Source organism: Phyllobates terribilis, unplaced genomic scaffold, assembly GCF_046119375.1.
Source record: "Phyllobates terribilis strain yellow unplaced genomic scaffold, ASM4611937v1 Scaffold_9__5_contigs__length_417890890, whole genome shotgun sequence".
In the NCBI taxonomy this organism is placed as follows: domain Eukaryota; kingdom Metazoa; phylum Chordata; class Amphibia; order Anura; family Dendrobatidae; genus Phyllobates; species Phyllobates terribilis.
The window spans coordinates 70,952,304-70,975,649 of NW_027362769.1; the positions used below are offsets into that span (position 1 = coordinate 70,952,304).

At 43.6% G+C, this 23,346-nt stretch overlaps 1 protein-coding gene across 2 annotated transcripts in view; it reads right to left on the reverse strand.

Moving 5' to 3' along the window:
• Positions 1–23,346, reverse strand: part of LANCL1 (LanC like glutathione S-transferase 1) — a 52,465-nt gene that overhangs the window by 11,181 nt on the left and 17,938 nt on the right. For both annotated transcript variants that reach the window (XM_073646610.1, XM_073646609.1), the window contains exons 4-9: positions 21,371–21,578; positions 9,796–9,943; positions 9,264–9,410; positions 7,751–7,933; positions 7,137–7,313; positions 4,158–4,230 (exon numbers count right to left, since the gene is read on the reverse strand). In XM_073646610.1, coding sequence (XP_073502711.1) covers positions 4,158–4,230; positions 7,137–7,313; positions 7,751–7,933; positions 9,264–9,410; positions 9,796–9,943; positions 21,371–21,578 — 936 coding nt within the window. The remainder of the gene's footprint in view (positions 1–4,157; positions 4,231–7,136; positions 7,314–7,750; positions 7,934–9,263; positions 9,411–9,795; positions 9,944–21,370; positions 21,579–23,346) is intronic.

Below are 23,346 nucleotides of genomic sequence, written 5' to 3' on the forward strand. Positions count from 1 at the left end.
GTTGAACGCATGCTGCACCGCCAGAAGCTCCTTAACATTTGATGACAACTGTTGCTCACTGGTTGACCAGGTTCCCTGCACTAATTTCCCTTCAAAGTGAGCTCCCCAACCTGTAGCACTTGCATCAGTGGACAAGACTGCAGTTGGACTACATTCCCAGGGAACCCCTTTAGCAAGATTGTCTTGTCGTAACCACCAACGAAGGGACCATATGGCACGAGGACCTAGCGTAAACTTACGGTCTAGATGCCCCTCTAAAGCTGCGTTATTGTACAACACATCCCACTGAAAGGCTCTTGAATGCAATTGTGACCAACGAACCGCAGGAAAAGTGGAGGTGAAGGTTCCCAATAGTGACATGGCCTTACGGAGTTGGGGTTGAAACCCGTTGGGGTTGAAACGTTGGGCAGGCAACTGTACACTGATTATTATTTGAACCAGTTGATGTTGGAGAAATAAAGCATCTATTATTTCATCACTTATATGAGACTTTTTCCATATTATTTGGTGTGCCGGAATCTTTATTTACACGGATGCATTTGTTGTATTCCTGGCACCCGTCTTGTCCATAGTTGAGCTTGGTCTTTATTGTTTATTTATGGCCTTACGGAGTGACATAGAAGGTTTACGTATACATTGTTCTACCAACTCCCGGATTCTATCAATTTTCTCTTCTGGAAGACAACATAGCCGTTTCCTGGAATCTATAATATGACCCCCAGATATTGTTGTACCTTGAGTGGAGATAGTCTAGATTTTTCTAAATTTAGAAACCACCCCAAACTCTTTAAGACCGACATGGTCTCCTGCAGGTGGGTCTCGCATTGAACCAATGAATTCCCCACCATCAGGAGATCATCCAGGTAAGGGATAATTAGAATGTCCCTTTCTCTTATATGGGCCATAACTTCCGCCATTACTTTAGTAAAAACCCGTGGGGCTATAGCTAAACCGAAGGGGAGTGCAGTGTATTGGAAGTGTTTAACCACCCTGTCTATTTCAATGGCCAGCCTCAAGTATTTCTGGTAATCACTATGAATTGGGATATGGTAATACGCATCTTTGAGATCGAGCACTACCATATAGCAGTGGGGGAAAAGTAACTTTATTACGGATTTTAAAGACTCCATTTTAAAGGTGTGTATTTTAAGGAAATTATTCAGGGATTTCAGATTTATAATTGTCCTGAAACTTCCATCCGGTTTCAGAATCAAGAAGAGAGGGGAGTAGAAACCAAGACCCTTTTCAGCTTCCGGAACCTCAATCAGGACGTGCTTTCTTATTAGGGTTTGTACTTCCGAAACGAGGGCAGCCTGGCGTTCTGGGGAAGAACTGGAGGGAACAACCATGAACCTTTTGTGAGGCAATGCTTTAAATTGAAACTTAAGACCATACTTAATCAGGCTCAAAATCCAATTACTATGAGAAATCTGTTCCCAAGCTGGGACAAAAAAATGACAATCTCCCTCCCACCTGGGCTGATTGTGTATCCCCTGGCTTCTGCTCAATTTTTGGAGACGGACCAAAGAGTAGACCTGTACCTTTTCGAACTCTTTCATCAGACTTGTCTTGCTCCCTGAAATATCTCTTCCGGAACGATCTCTTAAAGGAGGGTAGAGGTACTGATGGAAACCCCTTCTTAGGGTCCCCCGCTTTCTCCAATAAGTCGTCCATGGTCTGACCAAAGAGGTATTCCCCTTCACACGGGATTGTACACAGTCTGGACTTAGTCTGTAAATCCCCTGGCCAGCTTTTAATCCACAAGGCTCGCAGAGCCGCATTTGACAGTGCTGCTGACTTTGCTGCCAACCTCACCGAGTCCACAGATGCATCAGCAAGAAAAGCTGCCGCCCCCTGAACCAGTGGAAGGGAAGAAATAATGTCTTTCCTAGAAGTCCCATCCTTCAACTGACTGTCTAGCTGTTCAAGCCACACCATCAGGGCTCTGGACGTACAGGTAGCTGCTACTGTTGGTCTCAGTGCTCCCGCAGCTGTCTCCCATGCCCCTTTCAGGAAAGTATCAGCCCGTCTGTCTAGGGGATCTCTCAATGCACCCATATCATCGAACGGGAGGGAAGTTCTTTTCGCTGCTTTAGTAACAGCAACATCCAGCTTGGGTGCTTTTAACCAGGAGGAACACATAGCATCCTCAAACGGATATTTCCTTTTAAAGGATGGAGGAACACTACCCTTCTTGTCAGGCTTTCTCCACTCCTTATCAATGAGGTCTTTCACCCTTGAATTTACTGGAAAGACCCTTCTCTTCTTTAGCCCCAGACCACCAAACATAACATCCTCAGCTGACTTCTCTACCCTCGAGTCCACTATCCCCATTGTAGATCGGACGGCTTTTACTAGGGCATCGACCTCCTTCAGGGGGAAGCACTGTCTGTCTGGCTCACTATCAGAGGAAGAGAAGGCGGAGGAGGAAGCGACCGATAGCTCAGAGTCTGAACCCGGCTGGGTTTCTTGAGGAATATGCCCAGACTCTGAACCTTGCAATGCTTTGCCTATTTCTTCCCTTATTAAAGTTCTTAGGCCTAGGGAAAAATCTGGGGTCTCCTCAGATATCATTTTGCTGATACAAAGCTGACATAACCTTTTGCTATATGAATCAGGGAGTGGACAGCTGCATAAGGCACACTCTCTGTGCTTGGACTTCGAGGAACATTTCTTGCTCTAAAAGAAAGTCATAGATAGAAAGAAGGAGGAAACATTAGTAGAACTTTCACGAAGATTCCACTCACCCCACAGAACCTTCGGTACCGTAGAAGCAGAAGAATCCAGCATACATGGCGAGGAATCACGCCGCACCGGACCGTCCTTCCTGCTCTTAGTGGTAGCTCTTCTAGTTGTACGACCAGACCCTAGCCGGGAATGAAGCTGCGCCACTAGTTGTGAGGGCTCCCCAGAGGGCTGCTCCTGCAGCAGATGTTGTTGCCTAGGTGACAGCTCCTGTGAATCTTCCATAGCTTACAATGTAAGAATGGGCTGGGAAGCACCTCTGTATGTTACCAGACCCTTTATATACTGGCCATACCGGTACCATGTGTGGGTGTGTGTTTCCTCTTTTTATTTTTATTTTTTTTTAACCCAGGAGGGCGTTACCTGCTCCTTGGTCTTCCTCCCCAGGTCCAGGTGGGATCCCGGTGGGCTACTCGCCGCCAGGTCCTCAATCCCCCGGCGTTCAGCTGCTCGCGCCAAAAAATTCAAACGAGCTCCGCCCCTTCGGGTGACGTCACAGGGCTTCCTGCCCGGCGCACCGGAAGTCACGTCAGAAGGTCGCGCCCGTCACATGCGCCGCCGGCACGACCTGGATCTCCTGCAAGCGGTAGCGGGGTGGGGAGGGGGGGTGGGGAGGAAGCCCGCTAGCGGCCCCACACCTGGCGGACATCTACCTCCCGTGAGGTGATGTCGCGCCTGCCGCAACGCTCACGGAGGCGCCCCCATGAGCCCTGCCGTGGCGTCTCCAGAGGACCGGGACGGACCGGCTCCAACCACCTGCTGTGGCCCTCTCTGGGACAGGAGTTCATCTTCTGCAGGTAAGCCTGCAAGGTCCCCCATCATGGACAGGAAACCTAAACTGAGGCGGGAAGAGAGGGCCGCCCTTTTTAACCTGTAGGTTTCCTGTCCTTGATGGGCGGATCCTCTCTCTCACGTGGTGCTGTCATGGACGACCGAATAACGTGGATTTCTCTAGAATAAGACATCAGATCACAGACATTTCATTCAGCTTCCAATGATGTACATGCCCATACATTATGGCTTAGGTTGATCCTACTGACTAGATTCTCTTTAAGGGTTTAAATTCGACCTCCTAGAGGGAACAAAAGTTTTCATTCTATCACCCCACCACCTGACTGTCTTTCAAGTACTTGTCTTCTCTTATTGATATTTCAAGGGCACCATTATCGGCTTATCTCTGCAAATGTATCCAAATTGTGAAATGCTTAATCTTCCATTATCTATTGATTAAATCAGCACTTTTTTTGGAGGGGGAGGGGAGGGAGCCCTTTAAGTTAGTTTCACTATTTCTATTATAGGAGAATTACTAAAACCATCATGGTGAAAGCCAGTATGACCAGACATTGAATCAACAGAGGATATTGTATTAATCAAGACAGTGACATTTGTTAAAATAAATATATTTTACATACCTTCAAAAAGGGAAAATGGAGCATCTGGTGTCCTGCAACCATGTTCTCCATAATCCATGCACCACTCTGCAAACTGACAGAAGAACCCAATATCAACATTGTGATTTTAAGCAATTATACAATCACTAACATACAAGTGCTTCTCACAAAATTAGAATATAATCAAAAAGTTAATTTATTTCAGTTCTTCAATCCAAAAAGTGAAACTCATTATATTGAGTCATTACAAACAGAGTGATCTATTTCAAGTGTTTATTTCTGTTAATGTTGATGATTATGGCTTACAGCCAATGAAAACTCAAAAGTCATTATCTCAGAAAATTAAAATTAACAAAAGACACCTGCAAAGGCTTCCTACGCGTTTAAAAAGGTCCCTCAGTCTGTTTCAGTAGGCTCCACAATCATGGGGAACACTGCAGACTTGACAGATGTCCAGAAGGCAGTCATTGACACACTCCACAAGGAGCGTAAGCCACAAAACGTCATTGCTAAACAAGCTGGTAGTTCACAGAGTGCTGTATCCAAGCATATTAATGTAAAGTTGAGTGGAAGGAAAAAGTGTGGTAGAAAAAGGTGCACAAGCAACCGGGATAACCGCACCCTTGAAAGGATTGTTAAGAGAAGGCCATTCAAATATTTGGGGGAGATGCACAAGGAGTGGACTGCTACTGGAGTCATTGCTTCAAGAGCCACCACACACAGATGTATTCAGGACATGGGCTACAAGTGTCGCATTCCTTGTGTCAAGCCACTCATGACCAATAGACAAAGCCAGAAGCGTCTTACCTCGGCCAAGGAGAAAAAGACCTGGACTGTTGCTCAGTGGTCCAAGGTGTGTTTTCAGATGAAAGTAAATTTTGTATTTCATTTGGAAATCAAGGTCCCAGAGTCTGGAGGAAGAGTGGAGAGGCCACAATCCAAACTGCTTGAGGTCTAGTGTGAAGCTTCCACAATCAGTGATGGTTTGGGGAGCCATGTCATCTGCTGGTGTAGGTTCACTGTGTTTTATCAAGACCAAAGTCAGCGCAGCCGTCTACCGGGAAATTTTAGAGCACTTCATGCTTCCCTCTGCCGACAAGCTTTTTGGAGGTGGAAATTTCATTCTCCAGCAGGACTTGGCACCTGTCCACACTGCCAAAAGTACCAATACCTGGTTTAAAAACAACAGTATCACTGTGCTTGATTGGCCAGCAAACTGGCCTGACATTAACCCCATAGAGAATCTATGGGGTATTGTCGAGAGGAAGATGAGAGACACCAGACCCAACAATGCATCAAAGCAACCTGGGCTTCCATAACACCTCAGCAGTGCCACAGGCTGATCGCCTCCATGCCACATTGCCGCATTGATGCAGTAATTGATGAAAAAGGAGCCGAGACCAAGTATTGAGTGCATTTACTGAACATACATTTCAGTAGGGCAACATTTCGGATTTTGAAAACATTTTTCAAGCCGTTATCTCAGTAAATTAGAATACTTTATAATGACTTGTGTTTTCATTGGCTGTAAACCATAATCAACATTAACAGAAATAAACACTTGAAATAGATCACTCTGTTTGTAATGACTCTATATAATATATGCGTTTCACTTTTTATATTGAAGAACTGAAACAAATTAACTTTTTCATGATATTCTAATTTAGTGAGATGCACCTGTATATTTATCATACCCCGCTAACCATCATTGAGAACGGAGTAAGGCGACACATTCTCCTCATTAACATGAACTGGCAGCTGCATGAAATGTCCTGCTTGTTGGTACCACAAGCAAGCTAACAGACGTGAATTTTTTTTTTTTTATGGAAGGGCTTAGGAAAAAATAATAAAAAAAAACATAGTTTAATATTTTGCACCATTTTTCACTTCTCTGGGTTAAGGGTTTTCTGGGAACTCACAAAAAAAAAACCTCTGAACTCTCCTTAATTAAACTTTGGGGCAAGTGTGATCAGGAGGAAAAGTTAACTGGGCACATGGCTCATTCATAAATGCACTGTGCCTGCACTGAAGTGCATTGACATAGCACCTTCATCATCCTGCTGATCTTAGGCATCCCACGGGGACACTGATGGTCTATTTTACAATTAGGTTATAGTCCCCCCCCCCTCCCTAGCAAATACCTTCAATCTCTCAATAGACCACAAAGTACATGTATGTCAGAGTTCCTTTACATCACGCAGAGCAGAAGCTCAGCAGTGATGGACAGCAGAGCTCCACTGTGATGACCAGGGCTTAGATAAACCCTGATCCCAGCTATTTAAATACTGTACTCATTGGCATCTGAAAAGGAGCCTACAATGAAATAAGGAAAAAAGAAGCATTGCCTGGTGAAATTCCTTATGTTATAATAATAAAAGATGGTATGCTGCAGACTCTTACCCTACGATGTTGTGCCAGACACAAAACCAGAGGAATACGAATTAGTTTGCCGCCGCATTCACGTGGCATCCCCTTGTGGCCCAAAAGGAGTAGGATATGTAGAAATGCACTTATTACGCTGCACTTATAGGTATTTTAGCATCAAGACCTGGAGTATACCTATTACACAGAACGTATGGTCACTGCATTCCAGCATTTTACTCATAGCCATCACGTTCACCCAGGGGGCAACCACACCAAGGTTATATTGCACCAGGTGCATTTATACATATCTAAGGAGTTTGGCAGAAGGAGAACAACAACAACAACAACAGACAAAAATATTTCAAGACTAAAGTGGGGGTCTCACGTTTAAGTAGAACGTATGTTTGTCAGAATCTATAGTATAAGCTCTGTTGGTTCAAGGAAGTGACAAACTGGGTAGAACCAGCCTTGCATATACAACGCTCTGGCCATTATTGTCTAGGGAGGAAATAGCCAAGTCACATAGGACATGCCATGAATGTCTCATCTAAACACCTCTTCAATGAAAAACGTAGTAGATGAAGTCGCCATGCATTGAAAGTGTTGTGGTAGGAAATGAGTTTACATGGCACTCACCTTGCACGCTCTGTACAAATATTTCAAATCATGCGTCAGGTTGTACATGGCAAGGAAAGAATAGGCATTTCCTGCTACTCCATGGCATATGCCATATCCTTTCTTCAATAATCCACGTTGCCAAGAGATCTCTGCACATTGTGCAGCATCTGCCAGGTATTCAACATCCTGAAATACCTTAGAAAGTAAAAAAAAAAATTATTTACATGGATCCTTCTCAGCAGTGAATGCTACAAATGGGAAAATCGATTTGCAGAACTCCAGTCCATCAACCCGGTCAGTTATCTGTGACCGCTGAACGGGAGGGCCTGCTAATAGATACCATCTCTAGTAAATTCTGTAAAAACAGCAGCAGGACAAAATTTACATAGGCATAATAAAAAATTTTGGACATTTTGCACAAAAAATATTCAAAGCTGTATTTTCCATGCTTTTTAAAATGACATAATGGAGTCTTCTATTCTTAAAAGGGGTTTTTCACTACAACGACACAGATGACCTCTTAGAATAGTTCATCAAAATCAGGTCATTGGAGGTCCGACAATGCCGTTCAGCTCCTATTCATTTCTTTGCAAGCAATGTTTTATTAAATACTCAGGAAAGGTGGTCAGTACCTTGTACGCCTGGGTTAGCATGTAAATGACACCAGGAGCGCCATGGCACCAGTGTACTAGAAGATCCCGGTTATCCCCAATGCAGGCAGGATAGTTTCCAGAAGGATACTTGAGGTGGCGGACAAATTCCACACTTGGTCGAACGAGGATCTGTAGCTTTTCACTACTGACAAAACATTCAGGCTGCAGAGAACAAAACAATATATTTACTATAAACGTATTACTTCTACCAGAAGCTAAATACAACATGGTTAGTACACACACTGGCATACACTGAAGCAATCCCTCTCCTACAATATAATAACTAAACAAATCCCTATTTGTAGGTATGTTGGCTGAGACTAACAATAAGGTAAGATGAAGCAGGAAAACAAAAAAAAGTAAGTATGTCTGCTGGGTTGACTTGAGCAAAAAGATTGACATAACCCTGGTATAATGTTCACGTCGTTTCTCCTTTGCAGCCGGACCAGGGCAGCGTGAACTTCCTCAGCCAGCACACAATGCTGCTGTCCTGGCCACCAGACTAGGGTCCTGCAAATCTTGTTTTCTCAACTTTTCTGCCAGGGTAGTAGAGTTGCTGGGTTTTAACAGATAGGATGCGCTGGATAAACTCCTTTATCACAATAAGGGTCTGTTTTTTCCAATTCCAAGGCCTTCTGTGGATGCCCCAGTTACCAGGGCTGTGGAGTCGGAGTCGGTATAAAATGGACCGACTCCTAAAATATTTAATAAACTGGGTACAGTAGTTCAATGCAGTTTGTGGGGAATATTTTTTCATAAGAATTTGGGAAAGTTATGAAATGCCCTATAAATGTCTGTCCTATTCCTGATCTAAGGGTCTAGACTTTTAGCTGAGATGAATTTGTGCTGCAGTAAATTTATCACTTAAACATGAGCCATGTATGAGGGAGTCGGAGTCACGGAAATTGAGGAGTCGGAGGTTTGGCTTACTGACTCCACAGCCCTGCCAGTTACAGTGAGAAACTGAATAAAAATGCAATGCCCCCAGGGATCTTTTAGGACTTCTTGGTGGACATTACATATACACATACAAAATTAAAAATCATTTTTTTACATTATATAAATGAAAAAGAAATAAAATGCTTTTTTCTGTGTTCAAAAAAGTTGCAATTATTGAAATGCAGGGAGGCAAAAAAAAAACAAACATTTCTTTGGTCGTTATGGCTTTATTAGATTTGGTCTGTGTAGAGTTACTAATGCATGGTTTCAGAAACACTCAGAAATGAGCTTTTATTGTATGAAAGGCTGTCCATATAATACATGGAAGGGCCCTGCCCCTGGAGTGACAGCTGTCCCTACAGTGGCAGGCATTGAGCAGATGAACTCTATGTGCGCCGTGAAATCTAACAAGATGTATAGGAGCATTGTCTTCACAAGGCCCCATTAAATAAAAGCGCAATGGTCACACATCTCTACTAGATCAAGCTTTGCTTACAAGCCAATATTAAACCTTTTCAGTTATGTACTTAATTATTTTGAATGGTAAGCTTACCTGCATTAAGTAGTAATAAATGCCTGCGAGACCATGGGCCGGTCCTACGTAGTACTCTCCATACCATTCGTACATTAACGGGCTTTGATGTTTCATGCGTTTGTGAACAGCAAAGTTCTCACCAGATTTCAGCACTACCTCACACACCTCAATAAAAAAGGAAAAAAAAAAAGACAAAAATATGAGACATCCAAGTGGTGTCTGCAGCTGCTATGTAGAACAAGTCTGCACTGTTCACTGTATACAAGAGAGAAGGCAAATCAATTCGCACAACCCTGGTCCAGCGGTCACATTAGTAATGGCCCAACAACTGCCTCCTAGCTGCTGGCATCCCTTCTGATTAGTAGGCCTGACATGACATTGTGTGTGTCATCCCACCACAATGGACCAGGGTGTTGCGAGTCGATTTGTTACCATTACTGGACATAGAACTGAATCGATGCTGGTTTACAAATCGGAGTTACACGTGAGCTCTCCTACCACATGGACAAGATCCACCAATAAAAGACATTTTCAACGGTCAAGCACTCACCTCCTGTACGTATCTGTAAGAAACCTTCTCTCCCTTGTAATGCTTGTTGATAAATAGCAAGGCGTATAGGTAACCCATCCGGCCGTACAAAAGCTCATCTGGTAGACGGGTCTCCAACTTCATCACAGAAGAGTGAAACTGGAGAACTCTGGGAATACAAAGTAGTAAGAGGCATGGACTCATCCAAAACACTAAGCAACAATGGATCTATACACAAGTAAAAGGGTCAGCCCAATGTTCTCCACCCCTATTCATAGAGCCTATAATTCTATATGGATGCAATAAAGCTAGTGGGGAATGGGCTTCTGGATCTCTTCGCTAAATAAATAAATAAAACACCACACACACCAAAAAAAATTAACAAAACCGAGACGGATGAAAAATGCCAAAGTCTGTTGGGTTCTTACCATACTGTACTAGAGCTACCACTATAAGATTTTATCATTAGCCTTCATAGACCATAAGGTCAGAACATAGACAGTAAGATAGAAACAGCAAGCTGATCGGCGCTCCTTTACTTTCAAATATTGGAGTTATTTTGGAAGAAAGATAAATTCTGCACCACATTCAACGTACGTCGTTGGTAGCAAATCCCATATTTCCAAGAAAGAATATACTGCTGACAAATCTTATGTCTTCATGTGCTCATTTGTCATGGACAATATGGATCTAAGAATATCAGTGCCCAGTGTAACAGCAATGCCATTCAGTGTGCAACGTAGAGAACATAGTTTAATAGATGGTGAGTAGTGATGAGCGAGCATGTTCTGTTAACCCTGTAGGCGAGCATGTTCGGGTGTTTTCCGAGTATCTTCAGCGTGTTCAGGTGTTATGTTTTAGTCACTTCGTGCGCATGATTTGCGACGGTTTGACAGCTTTAAGACATGTGAGGAATGCCTGTCAACAAAAAAGTTGACTTTTTCTTGGTACCATTTTCGGGCACATGACATTTTTTTGATCGCTTTCTATTCTGATTTTCGGGAGCCAGAATGAACAAAAACCATCAATTCAGGAATAAATTTATTTTTTTTGCCATTCCGCGTGTGGTAAAATTGATAAGGCATCTTTATTCTTCCGGTCTGTAAGTTTACAGCGATAACCACATTTATAGCTTTTTTTAATGTTTTGGCGCTTTTACACAAACTTTTATAGGAAAAAAAAAATATTTTTGCATCGCTTTATTCTGAGAGCTGTAACTTATTTTTCCGCTAATAGCGCTCTATGGCGGCTTGTTTTTTGCAGGACAAGATGACGTTTTCAGCGGTACCATTTTTATTTACATTAATCTTTTTGATTGTGTTTTATTGCAGATTCTGTTCGGTTGTATGATAAAGCATCATTTTTTTGCCTCGTTTTTTATGGTGTTCACTGAAGGGGTTAACTGGTGGGACAGATTTATACGTCGGGTTGTTCAGGACACAGCGATACCAAATGTTTATTTATTTTTTTACACAGATAAATGTATTCATTGGATGAATTTTTTTCTTTGTTCCTTATTTTGTGATTTTTTTTTTTTTTTTAACTTTTTTACATTGTCCCAGGATGGGATATCAACTTCAAAGTGACAGATCAGCGTCTGAAAGGCAGGCCTCTCAGCTCCTGCTCTCTACACAGGTGCTGACAGGCCACCTGCCTGAAGGACGCTGAAGGATCCTGGGTTATCATGCATGGAGACCATCAGCACAATGCAATCGCATCGCATTATGCTGATGCGAGCAGACAGGGAGCCCACTCCCTCTGCAATGTCGCTGTCACTATTGACAGCGGCATCACAGGGGTTAAACGCCCACAATCGGTGCTAGCACCGATCGTGGGCGTTGCTGCAGTGTGTCAGCTCTCACAGAGCTGACACCCACCCGCATGCGATCATGGCGACGCTCAGCCTGAGCCCATGCCTTATGTATACTGCTCTTTGCGGGAACGCAGCTCCCGCAGAGCAGTATATATACGCTGCATGTCGGGAAGGGGTTAAATCACTTTGGCACTGGGAGACAGAACAGAATAGTCACCATATTGTTTATGTGACAAAAAACGAAAAAAAAAAAAGCTGCATCACAGCAGCCGATGTGCACTCAGTGATTTAGTATAAGGCGTACCGTGTGCATCATTTGCTTTGGTCTGCATGTGTAAACAAGCAAACGAACGCCGATTGGCAAGTCTAATGATCACTGGTGGTACTGTGCCGCCAGTGGGCCCAAGTAAATGGGCCCTTACACATACCTGGCTGCAATCCCACAGCCAGGCTCTGATTCATACTGCCTATGGTTCGGTCAGCAGTAGTCTAATGACAGATAACTCATTCATAGGGTATTAGATCTTATTCCGGCTAGTAAAAAGGTCCCTTGGCAAGAAGTAGATGGCAAAATGTCCCCCTGCCGGAACCTTAGCAATCAGCTCTAACCAGTTTGTATCTGTTTTCTACCTTGGCCAAGATATGAAGATCCTGAAAAGGGGTCACCCTCCTTATTTTAAACTTGGTTTGTGCCTTAATCGGCAATTAAAGGACAGCAAGAAACACTGATCGCACAGCTTGTTCACCAGACAAGTGATAATTGTTAAATCTGGGAGGCTCTTTCGCTTCAACCCCTACCAATTGCCAGAACAGGGGATTTACACACGTGGTCAAAATTGTTGGTACCCCTCGTTTAATGAAAGAAAAACCCACAATGGTCACAGAAATAACTTGAATCTGACAAAAGTAATACATTAAAAATCTATGGAAATGAACAAATGCAATTCAGATATTGCTTTTCAACCCTGCTTCCACAGAATTTTTTTAAAAAAAAATTAAGGTCATGAAATAGGCCTGGACAGAAATGATGGTACTGTTAACTTAATATTTTGTTGAACAACCTTTTGAGGCACTGAAATCAAACGATTCCTGTAACTGTCAATGAGACTTCTCCACCTCTCGACAGGTATTTTGGCCCACTCTTCATGTGCAAACTACTCCAGTTGTCTCGTATTTGAAGGTTGCCTTTTCCAGATGGCATGTTTCAGCTCTTTCCAAAGATGCTCAATAGGATTTAGGTCAGGGCTCATAGAAGGCCACTACAGAATAGTCCAATGTTTTCCTCTTAGCCAGTCTTGGGTGTTTTTAGCTGTGTGTTTTGGGTCATTATCCTGTTGCAAGACCCATGACCTGCGACTGTGACCAAGCTTTCTGACACTGGGCAGCACATTTCTCTCTAGAATCCCTTGATAGTCTTGAGATTTCATTGTACCCTGCACAGATTCAAGACACCCTGTGCCAGATGCAGCAAAGCAGCCCCAGAACATAACAGAGCCTCCTTCATGTTTCACAGTAGGGACAGTGTTCTTTTCTTGATAGGCTTAATTTTACCATCTTTGAACATAGAGCCGATGTGCCTTGCCAAAAACTTCTATTTTTGTCTTATCTGTCCATAGGACATTCTCCCAGACGTTTTGTGGCTTGTCAACATGTAGTTTGGCAAATTCCAGTCTGGCTTTTTTATGATAGTTTTTCAACAATGGTGTTCTCCTTGATAGTCTCCCATGAAGTCCACTTTGGATCAAACAACGACGGATGGTGCGATCTGACACTGATGTTCCTTGAGCTGGAAGTTCACCTTTAATCTCTTTAGAAGTTATCCTGGGCTCTTTTGTTACCATTCGTATTATCCGTCTCTTTGATTTGTCATCAATTTTCCCCCTGCAGCCATGTCCAGGGAGGTTGGCTAAAGTCCCATGGATCTTAAATTTCTGAATAATGTGTGTAACTGTAGTCACAGGAACATCAAGCTGCTTGGAGATGGTCTTATACCCTTTACCTTTAACATGCTTGTCTATAATTTTTATTCTAATCTCCTGAGATAGCCCTTGTTTGCTTCCTCTGGTCCATGTTGAGTGTGGTACACACCATGTCACTAGTGTTGAGCAAGTATGTTCTATTAACCCTTTCGTCGAGTATGCTCGGGCTGAGCGCCGAGTAGTTACAGCTGCTCGGTGATCTGGTTGAATCGCTCCCGTGTGCAGGATTTGTGACTGTTTGACAGTTTTTTTACATGTGAGGAATGTCTATTTCTTACACATTCCTCACATGTAATAAAGCTGTCAAACAGTTGCAAATCATGCACATGGGGAGCAATTTAACCTCATCACTGAACAGCTGTAACTACTCGGAGCTCGGCCAGAGCATACTTGGACAGAACATACTCGCTCAACCCTACATGTCACCAAACAACACAGTGAGTATCTGTAGCCCTATATACAGGCCTACTGACTGATTACAAGATTGTAGACACCTGTGATGCTAATTAGTGGACACAACTTAACATGTCCTTTTTATCACATTATTTTCAGGGGTACCAGCAATTCTGTCCAGGCCTATTTAAGGAGTTTAATTTTTTTAAAAAGTTCTGTGGAAGCAGGGTTGAAAAGCAATGTCTGACTTTCATTTGTTCATTTTCATATATTTTTAATTTATTATTACTTTTGTCAGATTCAAGTTATTTCTGTGACCATTGTGGCTTTTTCTTTCATTAAATATGGGGTACCAACAATTTTGACCACGTGTGTACATCCATTGTTCATCCAAACGCAAAACTGCTGCCTGAAGCATTCGAATGGCAAGCAAAAGGCAACACGTGTCCTGCCGCTTCATTTGTGGTCAATGGGAGTGACAAAGATAGTATCTAAATTTCTATTGTGCCAACATGTTCCACACTTTACAATCCAGAAGGGACATGTACAGACATTACACTGTAAGGGCTCTTTCACATGTCAGTGTGTCCAGTACATGTGGTGACAGTTTCCACATGTACCGGAGACACTGACACACGTAGACTCATTCAAATGAATGGGTCTGCGCACATGTCAGTGTTTCCACGGACCGTGTGATTCACACGTAGACATGTCAGTTTGTCCGGCAGCACGGATTACACGGACCTATTCAAGTCAACACGTACCGTAGATTGACACGTACCGGCGCCTGGGAATCAGCAGTACAGTTAGCACTGTTCCCAAGCGCCGGGTGTTGAACGCTGCCCTCATCATAGTCCCCTTGCTGGCACTGCGATCAGCACCAGCAGGGGATAATGATGAGAGCAGTGTTCTGCTACCAGTGTCTTCAGCTCTAAGAATAAGAATAAAATAAAAAAAATCCATATACTCACCTGTCCTAAGTGTCCCCTGCTGTAATCCATGCGACAGCTCACGCCGAGGAGAATGACCCCTTACAGCGAGCGGCCCGCTTGCTGCAGGAGTCACTCTCCCCAGCTCATCTGCTGAGCGGCCATATGGATTACAGTGGGGGACACTTAGAACAGGTGAGTATATGTTTTTTTTTTATTGTATTCTTATTTTTACAGCTGGAGACACCGGGAGCAAACTACTACTCTCATCATTATCCCTTGCTGGTGCTGATAGCCGCGCCGGCAGGGGACTATGATGAGGGCAGCGTTCAGCACCTGGCGCTTGGGAACAGTGCTAACTGTACCGCTGATTCCCAGGCACCGGTACGTGTGCTCTTGATGTGGCACAGGGTTGCCACACAGGTGCACATGGACATTTCCGGTACCGGAAATATCAGGACGTGTGAAACCGGCCTAACACAATTCAGATACCAAGAAGAGTGAAGGCCCTGCTTGGAAGCTTACAATCTATGAGGAAATGGGGGGAACACGAAAGGTAAAAATAAAGTGCCTGTCTACAGTCCAGGCACCAATAAATAGGGCATTAGAATAACGCTGCATGAACCAGTTATCAGCCAGTCTCTGTATAAGTACCAATACAAAGTGCTATTGAGGGAGAACAGGGAATAGTGCGTTAAATTAGTGAGGTGATAGGTCAGCCTAAAGAAATGTGTTTTTAGGGCACACTTGAAACTGTGGATGCTGGGAATTAACTGGATTGTGTGGGGTACTGCATTCCAGAAAACTGGTGCAGGATGAGAGAAGACCTGGAAAAGGGAGGTTCGGGTCATAGAGGATGTTAGTCTTAGGTCGTTAGCGGAATGGAGAGGTCGGTAGACAAGATAATCTCATTTTAAAAGCCATAATTATGGTTATTAAAAAAAAGAAAAATACAGAAAAAAAATTTGACACATGCTGGAAGCCAAAGTAGATTATAATCCTATAGAGCAGGGGTGGGGAATCTCTGCCAGATTCCTGGGGACCACAGTACTTGGGCCGGCCGGCTGTTAGCCCATTAATTTCTTCTTGCTCTGTGAGCATATGCACGCAGTGTTCACTACTGAATGCTGAGGCGCGTGCAGTGAAAGATTACGTCCTGACACCAATCAGGATGTACTTTGTGGGCGGAGTTAGCGCACAATTTGTACGGCCCCCGGAGGATGGTGTAGATATCCAAATGGCCCTTGGCAGAAAAAAAAAAAAAATGCCCCACCCTAATTATTGAGGAAGTATTAACACAATGACCCACTATTTAAATTAAGAATTTTCAACACGCTTATCATCATCAGAGGCAGAATTACAATTACAGGCAACACAGCTAATAACACCGGATACATCAATCACAATAAGCCATCTCACAGCGGACCCTGCTCGCCCTCCCTTCACAGAGACCTTTTCACGGGCTCAAATGCTTTAATTTAAAAAGCTTGTGCATAGTTATAGCTCAGAGGTTTAATAACATAACACAATATGTTGGGGCCAATACAAGAAAATCCACAGATGAGCCAAAAGATGGTGCATCTTACAGCTGCTGTGTGCCAGTGCAAGAAATGTACTCCAGTCACACAGTGGCACTCAGATCAGTAGTAATTTATACCACCGAAACATATGAGCAATTTGTGGGGCTGTGCTCACACACGCCCCTCCAGCTAAGCCCCACACAAACTTTCAAAAAGTAGGTGGCATGGATGCAAAAACATCAATGGCTGCTAATTTTTTTCCCAGCTACAAGATCTTTTGCACAAACTGTTTGATGAAGTGTCCCTTTCCTAGGCAGAATACAACTGCAAGCAATGGACGGCGCTTGCTTTACATGCAGCAATCAGTGAGAATGTGCAGACAGTTTGGAGAGGGATTATGGTCAGCCGCACATCACTGTTTAGATCAATGAATGTGCTGCCAACTGTTTGAGTTTTATTAGTGCATAAAGAATGAAACTAGACAAAAAAAAATAAAGTTTGTTCATTTGTCACCATGCTCACTGGCCTGTGTAAGAGGCCCTTAAAAGGGAATAGGTCAGCAGGTTTTTACTATGTAACCTGAAGTTAGCAGGAGATAGAGGCTGAAACACAGAATTCAGTCACTTGGCAAAGAGTGTACTAACTAAAAGATTTAATCACTAAGATTAACAGGACAAGTCCAGCAACTAAGAGCCTCACTTTCTATGGACATTGTATATACAGAGCCTGTGTGGGTGGGGTTAGCTTTCTCAGCTCTGCTTCATTCTAAACCTAAAAGCTCTGATTGTGTCAGAACCGCTGCACCCAGTAATCTAAGTGATACATCGTTGGATTCCGCTTCTGTTCTGTCCCATGAAAGGGACATTTATGACTATTGTGGACTTTCTTATAGTCGTTATGCACTGCTGTTTTTATTTCATTGCTGCTGTGTTTACCTCTCCTTAAGTTTGTCCCTTCTCTCTCCCTCTGATCTATCTGTTATGTGGCAAACCCCTCCTTTCTTGTCCCGCCTCCTTCCTCAATCTTCATGTCATCCTCCATTACAAGCTCATGTGCTTTAGCCTGTAGCAGGAAAAGTTGTTTTTACCTGATACAGGTAAAAGGGATGTATGCATTTAACAAGAATTCTTAATGAAAACAAAGCCTCTTCTGAATTCTTCACAACGTGCCTGCTTGCAGCCGAGTTAAGCTATCTGCGACCATTGCCACAGTAAGTAAAGGTGAAGAGACCCATCTCACAGAGCCAAATACTTACATCCTCAGCCATGGGGACAGAATAGCTTCTCTTTGCCTACAGCAGGTTGCACTTGGATGAGGTAGCAAAAACCTGCTGACAGATTCCCTTTAAAGGGAACCAGAAAAAAAAAAAAAGTCCATGGGGCTAACTTGCAGGAAAATACCTTGCAAATATACTTTTCTATTTAAGGCTGTGTGCCCACGATGCGGATTTAATGCGTTTCCGCTGCGCCATTTCCGCCGCGAAAACGCATTAAAAATACATGTTAAGTTGTCTGCCATGTTTTCCAATGATAATCCGCATGTGCTGTGTACATGCTGCGGAATTTTTTAGTGCGGATTATCATTGCGGAAAAATCGGCAGCACAACCATTTCTTGTGTGTAATCACGGCAAAATCGCCATTGACTTGCATTGAACCGCATAACATCCGCATGCATACATGTATGTATGCGGATGTAATGCAGTTCAAAGCGCGTATGGTACCCAGGTCTGAAGAAGAGAAGACTCTCCTCCAGACTCGGGTACCATTAATAAAAAAGGAGATTTTTGAGTACTCACCGTAAAATCTCTCTTAGGCTGTGTGCCCACGTAGCGTTTTTCAAGCGTTTATGCTGCGGAATTTCCGCAGCATAAACGCTTGTGAAACGCTAGGTAATCCGCACCCCATGGTCCCCAAGGGGATTCCGCATGTTCTATGCACATGCTGCGGATTTTTCCGCAGCGTTTATGCTACGTACAAAAATCCGCAGCATGTCATTTAATTTTGCGGAAATGCAGCGGAACTCCCGCCATTGACTTGCATTGAGACGCATAGAAACCGCAACTGTACATTTGTACAAGCGGCTTCTATGCGTCTCTATGTGCAGATGGTACCCAGTTCTGGAGGAGAGGAGACTCTCATCCAGACCTGGGTACCATTGTACCTGTAAAAAAAGAATAAAATAACAAATAAAGTTTATACTCACCTGTCCGGCATCTTCTCTCTGAATGCCAGCAGCGCTGAAGGACCTTCGGTGACGTCACAGTCATGTGACCGCAGGCCCTTCACCGCTCTGTCTCGCGATATGCCGGCAGCCGGGAAATAGCCAGGAAGCAGCGCTGCAGCCACGCCGGGGCCTCGGGGGTGAGTATAGCTTTATTTGTTTTCATTTTTACGGTTCACACTGTATAAATCCATGCTGTTTGCATGGATTTATACAGTGTGACCTAGTTGTCAAGCACTTTCCAAGTGATGCTATCGCCTGGAAAGCGCTTGTCAATCTGCATGCGGAAACGCATGTGAACCCGCATGTGGATCCGCATGTATTCTGCAGGAAAAACGCATGCACAATCTGCATGCGTTTTTTTCTGCCAGGGAGATGCAGAAATGCTGCAGAAATTTTCTGCTTCATTTCTGCATCGTGGGCACATAGCCTTAGCCTCTAATTGGGGGACACAGGACCATGGGTGTTATGCTGCTGTCCACTAGGAGGCGACACTATGCATAATCTGAAAAAGATTAACCGTGGCTCCTCCTCTGCAGTATACACCCCTGGACGGCGTCAGCCTTTTCCAGTTTTGTGCAAAAGCAATAGGAGGAACATAACATGGATAACATACCATGTCTATAAGAAGGCAACTATGTACGAGCTCAAGAAAAAACAATATGAGAATTCAATGCAACAACGGCCCGGAACGGGCAACAGGGTGGGAGCTGTGTCCCCCAATTAGAGGCAAAGAGAAAGAATTTACGGTGAGTACACAAAAATCTCCTTTACTCTGTCGCCTCATTGGGGGATACAGGACAATAGGACATCCCAAAGCAGTCCCTGGGTGGGAAGCAATGGACGAATATTGTGTAGACCGGCCCCTGCAATTGGGGCCGCCTGCAGAATACGTCTACCCAGGCTCGCGTCTGCTGAGGACTGGGTATGAACCTTGTAGTGTTTGGTAAACGTGTAAGGCAGCCACCTGGACTAGCCTACACACACTTGTTGTGCCGAGGCCTGGTACCGAAAGGCCCAGGAGGCCCCTACCGCAAGTGTAGTGTGTGCCGTAATACCTGCTGGAAGAGGAGAATTTTTGAGGCGGTAGGCCTCTTGTATGGTGGATTTGATCCACCTGGCAAGGGTAGCTTTGGAAGCTGGTAGACCCTTGTGGCCGCCTTCCAGAAGAAGGAAAAGAGAATCAGACTTCCGGAAGGGCGCAGTCCTAGACACATAGATACGCAATGCTCTGACAAGGTCAAGCGTATGCAGAGCCTTCTCCACTCTATGAACCGGGACCAGACCGTGATGGCAGTGAAATTTTAGGTGTGCCTCCTATGCGACACTAAGCAAAAACTGGAGAAGGCTGACGCCGTCCAGGGGTGTATACTGCAGAGGAGGAGCCACGGTTAATCTTTTTCAGATTATGCATAGTGTAACCTCCTAGTGGACAGCAGCATAACACCCATGGTCCTGTGTCCCCCAATGAGGCGACAGAGTAAAAAGAATTAAAATGTAAAAAACTGGCATGGATTTATAGTGTGTGACCAACTTATGCTGCTTTAAATGCAGCATCATTGGAAAAAAAAAAAGAAAAAATTAAAAACAACAAACATTATACTTACCTCTCCGGCGGCCCCCGGTCTCCTCCGGTGGCGTGCTCTGTCCTCGGCGTCCCGCAGTGTTCAGAAAGAACCTGCGCTAACGTCATTTAGTCCGCTGTTTTTTTTTTTTTTTTTATGCTGCATTTAAAGTAACATAAGTTGGTCACACACTATAAATCCATGGCAATTGCATGGATTTATATTGTGTGACCAACTTGTCAAGCACTTTTCCAAGTGATGCTCAAAATCGCTTGGAAAAGCGCTTGAAAAACCACATGCAGAAACGCATGCAAAAACGCTTATCCCTGGCAGAAAAAAATGCATGTAAAAATCCGCATGCGTTTTTTTCTGCCAAGGAGATGCAGAACTGCTCAGGAAATTTCTGTATCGTGGGCACATAGCCTAACAGGAAGTTTGGTGGCAGGGAGAAAATAAAGTTATATTCTCCCTGCAGCTGCTCAACAGTCAAGTTGGTGGAACAAAGTCTGTAAGCATTCAGAGCTCACTACACAGTAAGCGTGCTGTAATCAATCCCCTGCTCCCTGACTGCTTACATTGCTTACACTGCATATATCAAGTGTACAGGTGATCTAGCGATATATGCGCACATTGAATGGTGGGGGAAACATCAGGCACAACACTGAAATATATGCCTCAAAAGAGAGACATCCATTCTTCCCAGCTGCTGCAGTTTGTCCCATTTGGCAGCGCTCTGGTATTCCTGACTTTCCTCTGCATCATCCATGCTCACATATTTAGAATATTATTTAACTGCAGGTTACCTATATGAAGATAAATACAGGGTTTTTTTTTATGACAGGTTTACTTTAAGGATGTATCCACAAGTTCTGATTCTAATGTCAGTTTTTGCCTCTTATAACAAAACAGCAGCAATAAATAAAGCACACAGTTTTGTAAAACCAAGTGGAAAGAAAAAAACATGTGAATAAGACATGGACGATCAGGCGAGATAGGGACAAAGATCGAGACAACCAAATAATTAACCAACTTGCTGTATAATCTGCTATATACTGGCTTGTATGTGTCTGAAACCATTAAAACTGGAGTACCGGTGAAGGCAAACGTATTGCATAGTCTATTAGTTTTACATTGTAGAGAAGAAACATTTTTCCTTGGCAGGTATGAAACCCTTACCTTGAAATACATTCATCTGCCTCCTTATGGGACCCCAGTTTATATAAAATTACAGCAGCGACTGCATAGGGTCCTACTTCACCACACAGAAAAGTGACATCTCGTCTTGTCAAGCAGCGCAATCCTATGGAGGCATATTCCTGTGCTCTTATCAAGAATGACTGATCTCTATACACTTCAGAAAGGTGAAGATATAAAAGGGCTATTCCTGGAAGAAATAAAAGACATGCAAATAATTAGTTATACAATTATGCAATAAGGAATGTAATCAAAATCTCTAATGCCCATAGCTGGTCTTGAGGATGCAGATATCGCCTGTTCCCACTGGCCTGCAATTGGGGCACCTTAGAAATAGTGGGATCATCCCACTTCACTGGAAGGATATTCCAGGCAAAACAAGGGATCACCCATTCAATGGTAGGTGAGAGATGATAGGTCGGTGTGGTTCCAACCACTGGGCCAACTCTGAACGCAGAAACGTGGGACTTGGATACTTTGTTATTTCTGGATTCTCTCCAAGGAGGAGACGAATGGAGTGACAGGTCCATACCATAACAGCAGATTTTTGAGCTTCTTCAGTGTCATACTAAATTAAAGTGCACCTCTCAGCAGGATTGTGCTTAGTAAACCACATAAACTGTCAGGTGGGCGCCTTTACACTGAGTAAAATGATACCTTTGTTGAGGAAATCTGTGCCTGTGTAATTTGTGTGGCAAACCTGAAATTTACATGCACCAAAATGGCCCCCGCGCATGTGCAGTAGCATCTTTCACTTGACATCATTTTGCTGGAGGAAAAAGAATTTGCCTGCAGCAATATGGCACCGCATCCTACTGAACATGCGCGGGGGCCATTTTGGTGCATGTAAATTTCATGTGTAGCACACAAATTACACAGGCAGTATTTAAAATAGTAGGCAGGTCACTGAAAGCACAGTGACCTGTCAGAAGGCAGACATATGAAAACATAAGCAGAGCACCAGATAAAGCCCCTCCCCACAGGCCACCCCGAAGCACGAGCATATCATTATGTCAGAAATGAAAATAAAGATTATAGAAGAACCACAGGACTGATTTCATCAACAAAGGTATCATTTTACTCAGTGTAATGGCGCCCACGTGACAGTGTATGTGGTTTACTAAGAACAATCCTGCTGACAGGTGCGTTTTAAGCAGCAGGGTGCAAATGCAACCTATTGCACAATTCAACTCATCCTGGCTGCAGGAGAAGCAGGGGAGATCGGGGGACACAAGACTTCTCCCGAACCCTTCTCACCCTCATGGGTGAGAAAATAAGACACTGCTGGACAAATCTGGCAACAGTATAACTTTAGTACGAGGATAGGACACAATTTCAGAATGGCTGGATCCTTCTCCCACCCAACTTCACTCAAATGTGCATAGGGGCCATTAAGCAACTAAATGATACATGTAATGTCTTCACATCCTATTACAACTACATTTGAGCACTAAACTTGACCTCTCTAAATAAAATATTCCAATTACATTATAACATAACACTCCCTGAAATTGTCCACAATATAAACCTAGAACTTTCAAAAATAAATTATTCTGTACACCAATTCACCATCATTACCCCATATTGCAAGCCTACTGCCCTCCATTGTTACCTCCATGGTGTTCGCTCCGTAAAATAGTACCCACAGAAACCAATAGCATGGGGGGCTGAGAGACACATGTTGAGGAACACTGCACTAAAAAAAGTAATTTGGGTTGATCTCAACAAGTGCACAAGATTCTGTGCACTAATACATATAGGGGACCCCCCTCCTCCCCTATAACACCCTCTCTTTTCACTTTCTTTCTTCTCCATGTCTTTCTTCTTGTTCTAGCTCTTTCTTTTTTTTTCCTATGTATTTCAGAGGCTTTTGGCAGAAGCCTTCACTACTTGGAGATTACTCTGTTTTAACACCTTACCGGTGTTTAAACAATATCTTCCAATAAATTAACTAAAGG